Below are 12,576 nucleotides of genomic sequence, written 5' to 3'. Positions count from 1 at the left end.
TTGGGCACTATGCTGGACATCTCTGGGGTAAAGAAGTCTTCTGATCAGTACAGCCTAGAAAGCAAAAGTAATTTCCCAGAAGGAAGTTTGACTCTACTGTCTGTTACCACTGTCCACTGAGTTTGCTGCTCATGCCTGTAGTAATTTGGCATACTTTAAGCAATCAGTTGTTCAAATGGGAAAGAAAAATTGTCCTCAGCTGACAGATTTTATTCTCACAATTGGGTAGGCAAATTGCTAGACTGGAGTAAATCTCTTTCTCTGAATTTATGATACTTTCATTCCTATCAATTCAGTGGTCCAGCTTCAATGATAGTGCTACCATTTCTTCCTTAGAATAGCACATAGTCTGCTGGGAAGAGCATCCTCCTGGAGTGCAGGGAGTGTATGTTCAAGCCATAGGTGTTCGTGGAGTCTAAATACCTTATTTTCTTGTCTACTGTTAACAACTGATAGTATAAGTCCTTTAAAGCCAAAGGTCGTCACTGCTTTGAGAGTGATTTAAAGTTTTATGCAAATTAATTAGCTTTGCTCGTTCTTTGAAGACTTGTTAGAAGAATTATCTGCAAAATTCCTATTTTCTGAATACCCTAAAATACTTCACCTGCAGGTATGGATTTGAAAGCTATATAGACCAAACCAAAAATAATACTTATGGCATTCAGTAGGATATGTTTAAGTGTTTTGGGAACTTTCTGCCTGTAACGTCATGTTGAAGTCTGCTTCCAGACTCTTCCTAATTTCCTATCCTCAATTGTATACGATAAAATTCCACCTCAGTACTAATTCATATGCTTAAGTGGTTTATTAAATGTTTTTTGATAACCTTAGTCTACTTATGTCTATAATACATTTTTAGATTATGCTTTACATTAAAATAAATTCTGATGTGAAATAAATAAATAAATACATACATACATACATACATACATAAATAAATAAAAGAGTGGCAGCACTGTTTCTGGAGTTACTTTTTAGCTTGAAAAAAAAAAATCTAAGCTTTTTCAAATTACTAAATCAGTTAAAAAAAAAAAAAAAGGAGAGAAAAAAAAAAAAGAGAAAAAAAAAAGAATCCTCTAAAATACAGTGTTATTCTGATTTAGGACATAATATTGCCATCATCTTATTTTCTTGAGTTAGGTATTATAGCACAAGACTTCTGAAATCGGAGATTCAATAGAAAAGAGATACAAATGTAAAAAGAAGACTGGTAAACGTGATAAACAGTAATCACTTTATCTAAATTAGGTACTTAAAGTTGACTGAATTATTATTTGTCACATATTCTCCCCTTATAATCCATATAGGGAAACAGACACTCTAAGTGGAAAGTTTCCTCCAGATATAGATGTCATGTCCCACTTTTCATATTTGAGGTACGATATCATTTAGAGAATATAAATCAATAATTTGATTGAGAAAATTTCCTGTATTTCTCTGATCCTATACAATTATAGTTAGAGATGTTTAATTGTTATAGTTTATAAATAGTAACCATACTAATTATGTTGCGAATTAGAATTAAATTAGTAAAAAATTACATTAACAATCAAGTTCAACTCTGTGAAAGAAATATGTATTTTCTGATGAAGAATCCTCCTAAATGTAAGAGTGAGTGACACCAAATGTTTTTTAATGAAGAAAAAAAAAATACTGAGAGTTAAAAATATACCATAAATCATCTTCTAACTAAGGAATATAAATTCGTATATTATGTCTTCAATTTCTTCAGTTATTAATGTCTATAAGTCCTCTTGGAGCTTATCACTATGAGAGTCAACAATGTTCTTTCCACAAGAATTATTCATGATAGATTTCAAAAAACTCAGATGACTTAGACATACATTCAAGAAGTGTGGAATATTCAAAAGTGTATTTCAGGAAACCCAAATATATATTGCACTGAAAGCCATGAGAACTGAAGCTTAAGGGGAAAATAAGACAAACATAGCTGACCAGGGAAATACTGTGAGCAATAAAGGAATGGATAGAGGCATACATGACAGATAAATCAATGAGGTCATTGTATGAGCAGGGATGAACAAGTCTCAAATATAAGCAAATAAGGGAATGATCACAAACGACAAAATTGAAAATTGCAGGAGCTATAAGGAAAACAATAACAGATTTTACAAATATATGAAGAACAAGAGGTCAATGAGAGAGACTGTAGTCTCTGTATGTGATTGTGAGGGGAAGTCAGTGACTGATGAAGGGAAGCTGAAGACTGCCAGGAAGCTGAACATTTCCTTTCCCTCGACATGCTTACCAGAGGGAAAATGCCAGAAACAGAGAAGTGTCCTGGAGGCGGAATCTGAAAAATTAATGAAACAAAAGCTGATAGCAGAACAGGTTAAAAAAAGAAAAAGAAAATAGGACAGCTAAATAGTAGGTTCTAAGTTTGGTGTCCTGTTTCCCAGGCTTCTGAAAGACTTCAATAATTATTTTTTTTCAACAGACTCTGAGGTCTATAATATATAAGGTATATATGAGGTATATGAAGTTTATAGCTGAAGAGAAGGGCTCCAGTGCAAGACAGTATTTTAAAAGTTTTATGAGAATAATACAGGCAATAGTAGCTTTATAAACTGTAAATCCAAGCACAGAAAAAAAAATAAATCAGGACTGTAGACAAAATAGGCAGCAGAATAGTACAAACTAATTGGGAAAGAGTTTACAAAAGCTGAGTCATAATTAACTAATATAAGTGATTTCCTTGGAAAAGACAATGAGAATAGATGATTGAAAAGCTAAAGTCAAATTCACAACTTTATTTGAATATCTATGTTACAAGTAGTTATTTAATTAGATTTATTAAAGTAGTAAACCAGACCAAGTAGCTAACCAGTGTTGATTTCCACTGCTGTTTATGCCCAGATCTGAATCCTGAGTAATGTCTTTGATTCTCACATACTTTATAAAATATTGTACACAAAAGCATAAAGCTGTAAAAAGAGATAACAGATGACCACTACTGGTAATGTCAACTTCTTTCTACTTTTGACCAATTATTCGTATTCTAAGAGCCATAGAATAGTATTTAGATGCAAAAATTAAGCACTTCAAATCAAAGCAGGTGGAGTTACCCTACCATCTTCTTCCCCAGTCCCCAAACTAATGAAATTTTAAAGGGCGCTATTTGGAGCCACTGCTAGATGAACAGTTTTCACAGTTTAATGACCTTAGTCAAAGAATGTGGTAGGTTGGGACTAGTGTTCTGGCTTTAATGTGACAGAATTTAAGTTTGCATCATCTCCAATGGTCAAATGTTTTCACACCTAAGAACCTACTTCTGCACTTTAGCCTTGACAGTATTATCTCAGAGCTGCCTAAAGTGTCATCAGCACCTCTTATTATGATATGCTGGAAGAACTGACTGAATGGTACAATGGTACAGCTCAAAAGATTGGAGTGAATGGGACTACATCTGGCTTGTGAACACGCTAGGGGTGTTCACCAGCTCTCAGTGTTAGGGCCAGTTCTGTTCAATGTTTTTATCAATGATCGGGATGCAGGAATTGAAAACATATTTAGTAAGCTTGTTGAAAATAATGAACTGTGAGGTGCTGTTGACTGTCTTGAGGGAGAAGAGGTTTTGCAGAGTGACCTAGGTAGGCTGGAGCTTTGGGCCATCAGCAACAGCATGAAATTCAACAAGAACAACTGCTGGCTTCTGCACTTGGGACTGAGTAATGCTGGGCACAGGTACACACTGGGAGATGAGTGGCTAGAGAGTAGCCTCAGAGAGGAATCTTGGCATGACAATTAACAGTAGGCTCAACGTGAGACAGTAACATGCTGTGGGGGCCAGGAGGACAAACTGTATTCTGGGGTGCATTACCACAGCATAACTAGCCAGTCAAAAGGCAATTCTAATATATTTAGTGTTGGTGAGGCCTCCCTTTGAATATTGTGTTCAGTCCTATAAAAAGGATGTTGAGGTCCTTGAAAGTGTCCAGAGGAGGGTAACAAAACTGGTAAAAGAACTGGAAGGCACGTCCTATGAAGAGTGACTGGAGTCACCTGCTTTTTTTAGTCTGAAGTTTGAGGGGTGACCTCATTGCTCTCTGCTTCTTGAGGAGAAGTGAAGAGCGAGGTGCTCACCTTTTCCTCCTCGTATCTAGTGACAGGCCATGTGGGAATTACTAAAAGCTATGCCAGACTAGCCATTAGGAAAATCTTGCTTACTGAGAGGGTAGTTAAACACTGGAAAAAGCTTTCTGAAAAGGTGGTTGATGTTTATTGATTGATTCATGTTTAATAATTGTTTTGGATAATGCTTTTAAGTATGTGTTTTAACTTTGCGTCAGCCCTGAAGCAGTCTGACAGTTGGACATGATCTTTGTAGGTCCCTTCTAACTTAAACTATTTTATTCTGATCTGTTGCATTCTGTTCTGTTCTAAGGTTATGATAAGAGAAATAAAAGGAATGCTGGAGATAGTTGGGGCTAAGCCTACTCTCCTCCTTGAAAATAAATATCAGGGTTTTGTGAAAATATCACTTAATGATACTAGCATTAAAGAAGCTATAATGAGGATAATATACATCACAAGAAGGAACAAAACCAAGACAAGAAAGCATGACACATCCACTCAATGAATGTTATCCTGTCTTCTTAAATTGCACTGAATTGATATGCAAGTTTCTGAAATCTGCATGAGGCCCAACCTGTGACTTACACCTGTTTTCCAGGATTGCAACCTGATAGGCACCTAACTGAAATAGGTACCTCTGTTACCATTTCCCTGGGCACTACACACACATTTAAATTCTAGTTCTGAGGAAAAAATTGCCTGCCTTAGAAGTCAGAGCTCCATATAGATAGTTCAGGTATGCAGTTCCTGAACTCCTCCCATAGCACCAGGGGATGCTCCAGAATAAACCTGGAGTGGTCAGAACTGCAACAGCATTCTTTTTCCACAAGTTTTAGACACTGTCTAGATTTAATTCCCGTTTCTGCCCTGACTGTGATAAGGTGGGATATTCTCCATGAAAATCATTTCTGCCACTCCACTCGACTCTGAGCAGCTGAGTGTTTACTAAGAATAGGAGTCACAGGGCAAGAGTCAGGACAGTCAGCGGTAGTGTGAAGCTAGGGACAAGGATTTCTGCCTAACATGTAGACTTTATGTTGAAGCATCCTTAGATAGAAACAAACAGAAGGAAGGAAGGAAGGAAGGAAGGAAGGAAGAGAGAGAGAGAGAGAGAGAGAGAGAGAGAGAGAGAGAGAGAGAGAAAGAAAGAAAGAAAGAAAGAAAGAAAGAAAGAAAGAAAGAAAGAAAGAAAGAAAGAAAAAGAAAAACTTCCCAGGTTTAGGACACAACAGCAGTAAGGGTTTGAGATTTTGTTTGCTTACTGTGTATCAGACTTAGATTCTTGGAGCTCTTCTTTTAGAAATGGGTGCTCTTCCCCAGGATATGTCATGCTACCTGCTGGTTGGAACTTGTTCCTATGATCTGGAATGTGTATGAGGTCTATTCCCCTTCTAGCCAACACCATTAGTCCTCAACTTCTGTGTTGATTTCTGGAAACTATGCATCGTCAATGTTACTACTACATACTGCTGTGGGTTGACCTTGACTGGCTGCCATGTGCCCACCAAGCTGCTCTCTCACTCCACCTCTTTAACAAGATGGGGAGAAAATATAATGAAAAAAATCATGGGTCAAGAGGAAGGTCAGGGGGATCGTTCTCCAGTTATCATCATGGGAAAAAATGACTTGATTTAAGGAAGATTATTTATTGCCAATTAATAACAGAGAAGGAGAGTAAGAAACAAAGACAAAATGAAAACACCTTCACCACGTCTTCCCAGGCTCAAATTCATTCCCTCTCTCCTGACCCTTCTTACCTCCTTTCCCTGAAGCAGCAATGGGGGGTGGGGAATGTGGTCGATGTCAGCACTTATTCTCTGCCGCTCCTTACTCCTCATGTTCTTCCCCAGCTCCACCATGGGCACAATTCCGCAGGCTGCAGTTCCTGCCAGCAACCTACTCCCATGCTGTTTCTCCACAGGCTGCTTTCAGAGCACATCCACCTGCTGCAGCATGTGGCCCTCCACGGGATGCAGCATGGATATTGCTGCTGTTGCCTGAAGCACCTCCTTCCCCTCCCTCTGTACTGACCTCTCTGGCTGTAGAGTTGTTTCTCTCTTGTTTTCCTCACTTCTCTCTTATTGATGCATAGTGTTTTTTGCTCTTTCTTAAATATGTTTCTCAGAGGAAACTAAGCCCAGCCATGCCCTACACTGGGGCAGTTGGAGCCAGCTGGAACCAGCCATTTTCAGGCCTCTCCTCACAGAGGCCGCCCCACATACCCATGTAAATCAAATCCACATGCTCAAAAGCAAAATGAGGATAACTGGGATCTGTCTAGATGGAGGTATCTAAATGTTACTCTGTATTTTCTAAGTGTTTTCCATTATGAAAACCAACTTTTGTGACTGTACCTGATCCTTAGATAAATGTGAGCCAGGCTGACTGAGCCAGCCCTACTGTGAACAAGGGCTTTAAAATTCATATAAGACAAGGGTTAAGTTAGGCACTTAGATAAAATGGGCTGCTTGTTACCTAAATAGCAGTTTAAGTAATTGGAATGTATAGCTGCCAGGATGTGATTAAATCAGACCAAAATGCAGACACCACAAAGAGCACATCTGTAGTACTAAATTCTGTGACAAGCCCTATTTTTCAGTGGTCTGTTAATAGAAAATGAAGCATTAACACAGTAGAAGAAAATGATAAAGATCCTCAGTGTTTTGTAATCTTGATAAAGGGTATAAAAATATAATGTAATAAGAAGATATAAGTAGATATGCATAAAAGGCTAGAAAAAAAAAAAATATTTGGAATGTCACAAAAATAGTTACTCTGAAGAAACAGTTTAAAAAGCAATGTGGTTGGAGTAGCACTTAAAATCAAACAACAAAGAAGACAAAGGAGAAAGTTCTTTAAACAAAAAAAGTGATAGTGGTTACAAGAGGTGACTACAGTCAATGAACACAGATCATACATCTTTAAGAAACAGGTAGCTGCTCCAGTAGAAGACCAGAACTCTGAAACTCTGCTTATGTTAAAATGTGCTAAAATGTGAAGAGAAGATGTACTCAGCTTTGGAAAAAAAAAAAATTACTTCCTTCACTGACAAAGGATTTTATTTATTGTTTCATTCTTTTGGTGTGACAACACTTTCAGCATTGTCCATTAAACTGTTAGTTCTGGTTGCGTTGGGGAGCTTTCATTCCCATTTATTCAGCCTTGTAACGTATAATGAAGACGAACAGTGGAGAATTTAAGAGCAGTTCATCATTTGTAATAATAACAACAACAACAAGTGTTAAAAATGCATTTGTATTTTCTTTAATTAAATACCACTCAAACATGTATGCATTTTAAATGATCAAAACCTTTCTAAATATTAGAAAATTATGAAGCATTGTTTTCTTCCTGATTGTTGTCTTGATAGCTAACAAGTAGTGTCATTTTGTTTGTTTGTTTGCTTTTTTTTTTTTTTTAATATATCAATCTGCCCTAGAAAAAAAAAGTCTAACACACAGAAGACAGAAAAGAAAAAGAAGGAAAAACACACATTTGTATCTATACTGGTTCAGGCAAATAATAATTATTTGCAAGTTCACAGGTTTTGTGAATATCTTCCACCCTGGTCATCATTGCCTAAGCAAATTTTTGGTTTGAAAACATGCATTTTGAGAACAGGAACCAATCATGTTATAGAAATTAGAATAAATGGCTAAATGATGTGAATTATTCTACAGAATTTTTTAGGATAGTGTAATAATTTGCATCTTTTATTTTCCACAGTGTTTATGGCTGTCCTTTGGCAAAAAAACGAAAAACGCAAGATAAGCAACCACAAGAACCAGCTCCCAAAAGAAAACCCTTTGTGGTTAAAGCAGACAACTCCTCAGTAGATGAGTGCTATGAAACTGATGGAACAGAGGAGATGGATGAAAAGGAAGAGGAAGAGGAGGAAGAAGATGAAGAAGAGGAGGAATATTCTGATGACAATGAGGAGCAAGGTGATGAAGAGGAGGAAGATGAGGAGATAGATCGAGAAGAAGAAGAAGAGATTGAAGAGGAAGAAGAGGAGGATGAAGAGGAAGGTGAAGATGTAGAGGATGAAGAGGAGGAGGAAGAAGAGGAGGAGGAAGAAGAAGAGGAGGAGGAAGAACGTGGTAATAATCAGAGTATTAGTAAAAAGTAAACACTATGTGTTTTCTGGGTTAATCTTCTAGTGTGGTGTTTGAGGATTTAGCTGTGCAGTTCTCATTAAAGCTAATGGAAGTCATGCAGTTAAATCTCTCTGCTCCACACTGAAAATATACCCCACTGTGTTCTCTTAACATTTATTTTAATGTCTGTCTTCCAAATATTTTTTGATACACCAGCACTCACATTTCAAACAAGGAGGGTGGAGGTGTATTTGTGTAAAAAATACTTGCATAAAATGTAATCCTGATAGTGGATTAATGCATGCAGGTACCAGAAGAGTATTCACAAAGGTACAAGCAAAGCATCAGCTACAGCTGGGTGCCTGTACTGATCATTTGCAAGTGTATTTGCTGGATCTGCTTATGTAATGTCAATGATTGCCCACATAAATGCTGTCACAAGTTTTCACATAATTTTTCTGAGCAAAAACAGGCCTCTCCCCTTTGAAATTTTTGCCCCAAACTTCCTGGCCCCACCCTCCACCAAGAAACTATTCAGAATGAAGTGTTATGATATACTTTGGTTCTTTGAGACTTGGATGCTGTGTACTTTAGTTGATTCTATTGAAAATACAGAGAGAGAGGTTTAAATAGATAAAGTCCTTCTAAAATTGATATATATTGGTTATGATACCTTGGCAAAAGTGCCCTTTATACATACAGGTCACTGGTAGTAAGTGAATTGATGTAATAGCAATGTAATGTAACCTATGAAACACTCTCTTTTCTTGGGGATATTGGACTCTATATAACCAGTATTTTCAAAATATATAATCAGTGTCCATTTACTCGAGAATCCTTATGCTGATGACAGACATCATAATGCACTGGGGTGAAATTGAAGAATCATGCAAAAATTAATGAGCTATCTAAAAAGTATTTTGTTCCCATTTCCAGGGAACACGTTTTTGGTTGGGTAGATTCACCTTTCTAACCAATAAAAATATAAGAAAAGCTTTCAGCACTCCTCAGTTGGATTCCTCTTAGGAACCAGGTATGAAAGTTGTATGACTTTTGTTTCAGCATTCTGTAAGGTCAGATCTTAAATCTTATGGGAATACTTTGAAAGTATTCTTTCCATTTGGGCAAGATGGTGGCTAGCTGTGTTTTCTCAGGTACCTGAGTCTATAGCATATTCTCAAATGCTTAAATTTGTCAGCAAAACTGATAGAACATACATGGCCAATTTCAAAAGTTTGGTGCAACAAGGAAGCCATTTCCTTTTGCAGGGAACTTTGCTTCTTTCAGAATCTGAAAGAGAAGCTGTGTTAGATCAATCTGATGTGCAATTGCTACTGCTATTCTGATGGGCAAGTGAAGGAAGTCTAGCAGTTCCTTTAAGATATAACGGTGACTGAACTTTTCAATGCTTAGTTCATGGTGCAACTGCTGCTGTGTTTTCAGCTAACATGAAAAATTTTGAATCTACACTATCAAAAATATAAGGAAAAAAATAAGCGAAACTCAAAATCTCAAGTAAATTACTATTGGTGTGCCATCAGGCTTGATACTCAGCTTACTTCTACTATCATTATGAAACACAGTGGCTTACTTGTTCCAACACAGTTACACATGCTGTTAGCCATTCTAATCAACCTTTAGAGGCTGACATTGCTTTTTGACTGCTTTCCTTCCATAAATAGTAGGCTGTGGTTAAGAACTGCAAGAATATTACAAAGATGCCTGTATTAGCTGCTTTGCATAATGCTTGGAATTAAAACTTACACCGGTTAAGTTTTTCTTAGGATCCCACATTATTCTGGAATTAATACACATATTCATTGATATCTATGTGTATATCTTCTATATCAAATATCAATCATTAGGAAAAAGGCACAAAAATGTGAAAAGTGATAATAGAATTTTATAAGAAAAGTATTATAAGATCTTTTATTATTTTATCTATTATATATCTATTATTATCTTATTATTATAAGATAAGAATCAACATAGTAATCATTATGTGGACAAACCCAGTTAGAGTACAGCTGATTTACAAGTTAGCATTAGTTAATGTTAATTAGTTAATTAGTTAATTAGTTAAATAGTTAATTAATTAATTAGAGTTAGCATTAATTAATGAGGAAGGTAATACAGAGTTCCTTATGGCTCTGCCAGAGAGTGGGGAGATTAATAACAGAGTTTGTTCTTGGTGAGGTCTAGAAGCTAATTAATAAAACAGATTTGTTTAGATAGTTTATTTCTTATTTATTTTGATAAGGATCCTGATGTTTTACTTTCTTCTGCTCATAATATTAGCAACACTGGTAGAATCTGGACTGTTGATTTTCCAGAGAAATGAGGTGCAAAGTTAGGAGTTCTAAAAATACATGGGCTGAATATGGCACTTGCCTTTATCTGTTGACTGTATGGGAAAATTAGGTCTGTCAGTTCTGAATTTAGTAGTCTGAATCACTCACTGCTCACTACAATTTAGATATTGTAGTAAACCACCATCCAGCTTCTAAGGCATCTTAGCAGGAAGTATCTTACTGTTGCTTTTCCTAGAAACAAAATGTAGAATTGAACAATGGACACTAGAATACCTGCACAGCTCTAATCAAAGTTTCTGTCACTTGTGCTGTAGATTAGAACCATAAGTAAATGTACTCTGTGGACAATACAGCTAACATCATAAGTAGTAGTGATAGAAGAATTCCATCAACAAGTATAGGATTACAGACCCAGTAATTAAGGGGAAAAAAAATAAAAGCAAGGTACTTTGCTGTTTCTTAGAACAAACTCAGTTTTCTGTTAGAAAAGGACTAATCTAGAGAAATTCCAGTAAACACACTGGCATCTCACTGCTCATATTTTTTTAAAAACTAAAGTGAATTTTGGATGGGATTCTCAGAGGATTGTAGGTAATACAGGTATATAATTCTTACTGAAAACCTTGGGCATTCACTGAAAATATCTCATCTTTTTGGAAAATCACATCTTTCTAGCCTTGTCATTGATAAACTAAAGGACTTGGGAAATAAGGAAGTATCCTAAAGCAACACTCTTACAAATCTCAAAATACCAATTAAAAAACAAAACAAAACCCCTCTTTTAGATCTGACTCCCAAATTCTGTGCTATGTCTCTATATAGTCCATTGAATTAAAATTAATGCTTATAATTCCCTGGCAGCGGCAAAACATATCCTCTTTCAGTTTCCATTAAATGTACCGAATGTCTTTAAGAACGAGTATCTATCATCTATGGGTCAATTATTTATTGAGAAGCCCTTATGTTCAGCTCTACCTTTAGAGGAAAGATGAATCTTTCCAATCTCTTATATTCAAGAAAAAATAAAAATAACAATAATTATAATAATAAATAATAATAATAATAATAAAAAAAAAAAACAGAAATGACCTTTGTTAAGATAGCCAAGCCTGTAAATTATAATACAAATGAGAAGTAAAAAAGAAAGAGTAAGAGAAAAGGCTGCTTTTGGAGTGCCCCTTCTCTATGATGGTGACTGCTGAAAATCTTTGCTGAAAATCTGAAGGGCACATTTGATTTGCAAGGCAAACTGAAGTGCTTTCTCCTGAGCTCACTTCAGGTAGTTGGGTTCCAAAGACTGTTTCACAAAGCTTTTCTATTATAGAAAGAAATCTCCGCTGGAGGAGCTCCAGGAACAGATGTTCCAAGGCACCATTTAGCCCATATCACATGAAGACATTCAAGATGGCTTGTACTTCAGGTATTTCATAATCCGCCAGGGGCAGGAGGAGTCAGGCTTATTCGAGATCTAAAGAAACTCAATACATCAATCAAATCCATTTCACAAACAATACTACATAACTGAATGCAGTTTCTCAGAAGGTGAAATTGTATAGAAGGATGTATACATCTTTTAGAAATCCCCTACATTTTCTAACAAACTCAAGATAGCTGGCATATACAATATACTAATATGTGGTACTGCACCTACTTTATCAAGTGAAACATGGTGAGAAAATAGCTGTAAAACAGAAATGGCAGTGTAAATACATGTTTTTGGTTGTGTTTTGTTTGTTTGTTTTTAAATGAAGACTTTTTAAATGAAAATAGAGAGGTGTACCAGTTTTCACATTTCTTTAAATTTCAGGATTATTTTTAATAATCTGGTAAAATGTTTTTGGTTGGTTGCTTTGGGGTGTGATTGTTGTTGTTGTTTTGTTTTGGTTGGTTTGTTTTTTGTTTTTCCTCCACTAACATAAACTAGACACAGACACACAGGCACTCATAATTTGAAGCCCACCAGTCACCATGAGTACTCTGTCTTCCTGGTGCCTTCATCATGCTTCTGCACCACTTATTTTTGTCACTTCAAGAGGAAACACAAACACCAATCACATGCTGAGGAAATAGTG

General features: G+C 36.2%; 1 protein-coding gene across 18 annotated transcripts in view; it reads left to right on the top strand.

Moving 5' to 3' along the window:
- Positions 1–12,576, top strand: part of MYT1L (myelin transcription factor 1 like) — a 331,525-nt gene that overhangs the window by 217,800 nt on the left and 101,149 nt on the right. For 14 of the 18 annotated variants that reach the window (XM_072036410.1, XM_072036408.1, XM_072036409.1 and 11 more), the window contains exon 6: positions 7,822–8,195. In XM_072036410.1, coding sequence (XP_071892511.1) covers positions 7,822–8,195 — 374 coding nt within the window. The remainder of the gene's footprint in view (positions 1–7,821; positions 8,196–12,576) is intronic. The other 4 variants (XM_027455164.3, XM_021267544.4, XM_021267546.4 and 1 more) reach the window with 1 other exon arrangement.

Source organism: Anas platyrhynchos, chromosome 3, assembly GCF_047663525.1.
Source record: "Anas platyrhynchos isolate ZD024472 breed Pekin duck chromosome 3, IASCAAS_PekinDuck_T2T, whole genome shotgun sequence".
NCBI classification, from domain to species: Eukaryota; Metazoa; Chordata; class Aves; order Anseriformes; family Anatidae; genus Anas; species Anas platyrhynchos.
This window is presented reverse-complemented; position numbering and strand designations above follow the sequence as displayed.